This window comes from Camelus dromedarius, chromosome 12 (assembly GCF_036321535.1).
Source record: "Camelus dromedarius isolate mCamDro1 chromosome 12, mCamDro1.pat, whole genome shotgun sequence".
Classification (NCBI taxonomy): Eukaryota; Metazoa; Chordata; class Mammalia; order Artiodactyla; family Camelidae; genus Camelus; species Camelus dromedarius.
Window position 1 is genome coordinate 11,505,031 of NC_087447.1, and position 1,844 is coordinate 11,506,874.

The 1,844-nt window shown below is 43.8% G+C and overlaps 1 protein-coding gene across 1 annotated transcript; it reads left to right on the forward strand.

Moving 5' to 3' along the window:
- Nucleotides 1–492: 492 nt before the first annotated feature.
- LOC105094979 (olfactory receptor 5B12-like) lies at nt 493–1,445 on the forward strand. The gene is given in 2 exon segments (XM_010987088.2): nt 493–1,003; nt 1,006–1,445. Coding segments are annotated over 2 exon segments (951 nt in total).
- Nucleotides 1,446–1,844: the final 399 nt, after the last annotated feature.

The following is a 1,844-nucleotide window of genomic DNA, read 5'->3' on the forward strand; positions in this document are numbered from 1 at the left end:
TTAGTGAGGGGTCTCTCAGAGACAAGAAATATACGTGATGGGACTTGTCAGCACCATGTACCAATGGTTGACAAAATGTTTTCTAAATTTTGCTTTCTGTTGATTAAGCTTTCTATCTATAGCTTAGACAAATATGCTCGCAAGAGAAGGCAAGTAGTAAGAAAGGGTCCTATGTGGTTTCATGTAATAGAGTGTACTGTACAGCAAGCAAGCTGAGATGTGGCCTCAAGTCATAATACGGTCCTGCTGCGGCAGCCACAGTCAGCAAGGGCATGCCAGTGCCTTTCCGTAACACTTCTAGATGAACAGTCGCACTCATCCCACCCTTACCCACCATTCGGTCCACCTTCCCTATGAGCATCTGCCCCTGACACGGAGCTGACGCATATGAGCAAGAGACCCTGTCTACCCTTTGGTTTCCATGATAATGATCAAATAGCATGACCCTATGTTTGCTTATCTTGTCTAGGTGCCGCTCATGATGAGTCCCAAATGACCCTGATGGAGAACATTTCAGAGGTGACTGAATTCCTTCTTATAGGGTTAACAGATGCCCTAAAGATGCAGGTCCCTTTATTTACAATCTTCACTCTGATTTACCTCATCACTCTGATCGGGAACCTTGGGATGATCGTGTTGATTCTGTTGGACTCTCGACTCCACACTCCCATGTATTTTTTCCTCAGTAACCTCTCCCTTGTGGATTGTGTATATGCTTCCACTGTCACTCCCAGAGTAATGGTGGGGTTTCTCATGGGAGATAAGATTATATCTTACAATGCGTGTGCTACCCAGATGTTCTTCTTTGCAGCCTTTGCCACTGTTGAAAGTTTCCTCCTGGCCTCAATGGCCTTTGACCGCCATGCAGCTGTGTGTAAACCCCTGCATTACAGCACCACCATGACAAGTACTATGTGTGCCTTACTGGTCACCAGCTCCTACATCTGTGGACTCGTGCAATCTTCCATCCATGTTGCCCTGACTTTCCACCTCCCCTTCTGCCGTCCCACTTAGTCAATCACTTTTTCTGTGACATCCCCCCACTGCTGGCCCTCTCCTGCTCTGATAACTACACAAATGAGATTGTGCTCTTCACATTGGCCGCATTCAATATCTTTTTCACTCTCTTGGTTATCTTGGACTCTTACTTGTTCATTTTTATTGCTATCCTGAGGATGCACTCAGTTGAGGGACAGAAAAAGGCATTCTCTACCTGTGCATCCCACCTCACCACTGTTTCCATCTTCTGTGGGACAATCATCTTCATGTACTTACAGCCCAGCTCCAGCCATTCCATGGACACAGACAAAACTGCATCCGTGTTCTACACCATGGTCATCCCCATGCTGAACCCTTTGGTCTACAGCCTGAGGAACAAAGAAGTTAAGAGTGCATTTATGAAGGTGGGTGGAAAAGTGAAGTCTTCATTGGGCTTAGCTTTCTGATTAGAAATAGCAAGCAGACCATTTGAAACTTCTATTGGGCTTCTAGGGTCTAAGAATGTTTTTTAAATTTTAATTCTTTCTTGTCTTTCATTTCTTTGAGCAGATCCTTCCAAATGAAACTTGTTCTACTCAAACTTTGGGAATTTGACTGGGTAGGAGAAATTCTGGATGTCTTTTGCCAGAAACAGAATATTGCTTGTATCTTAAGAGAAGGATCGTAATCTTAGATGTTATGGGGTCAAGTGCTTTGCAAGCAAACCTCGTAAGTGTTTGACACCACAGTTATATTTCAATTACTAGAATTTAAAAGAACTCTATGATTCTCTTACACAGCAGAGGGACATGGCTCTCAGATATTCATGTTCCTAAGAATTACCTTGAGAGACTTAAAACAGAGAA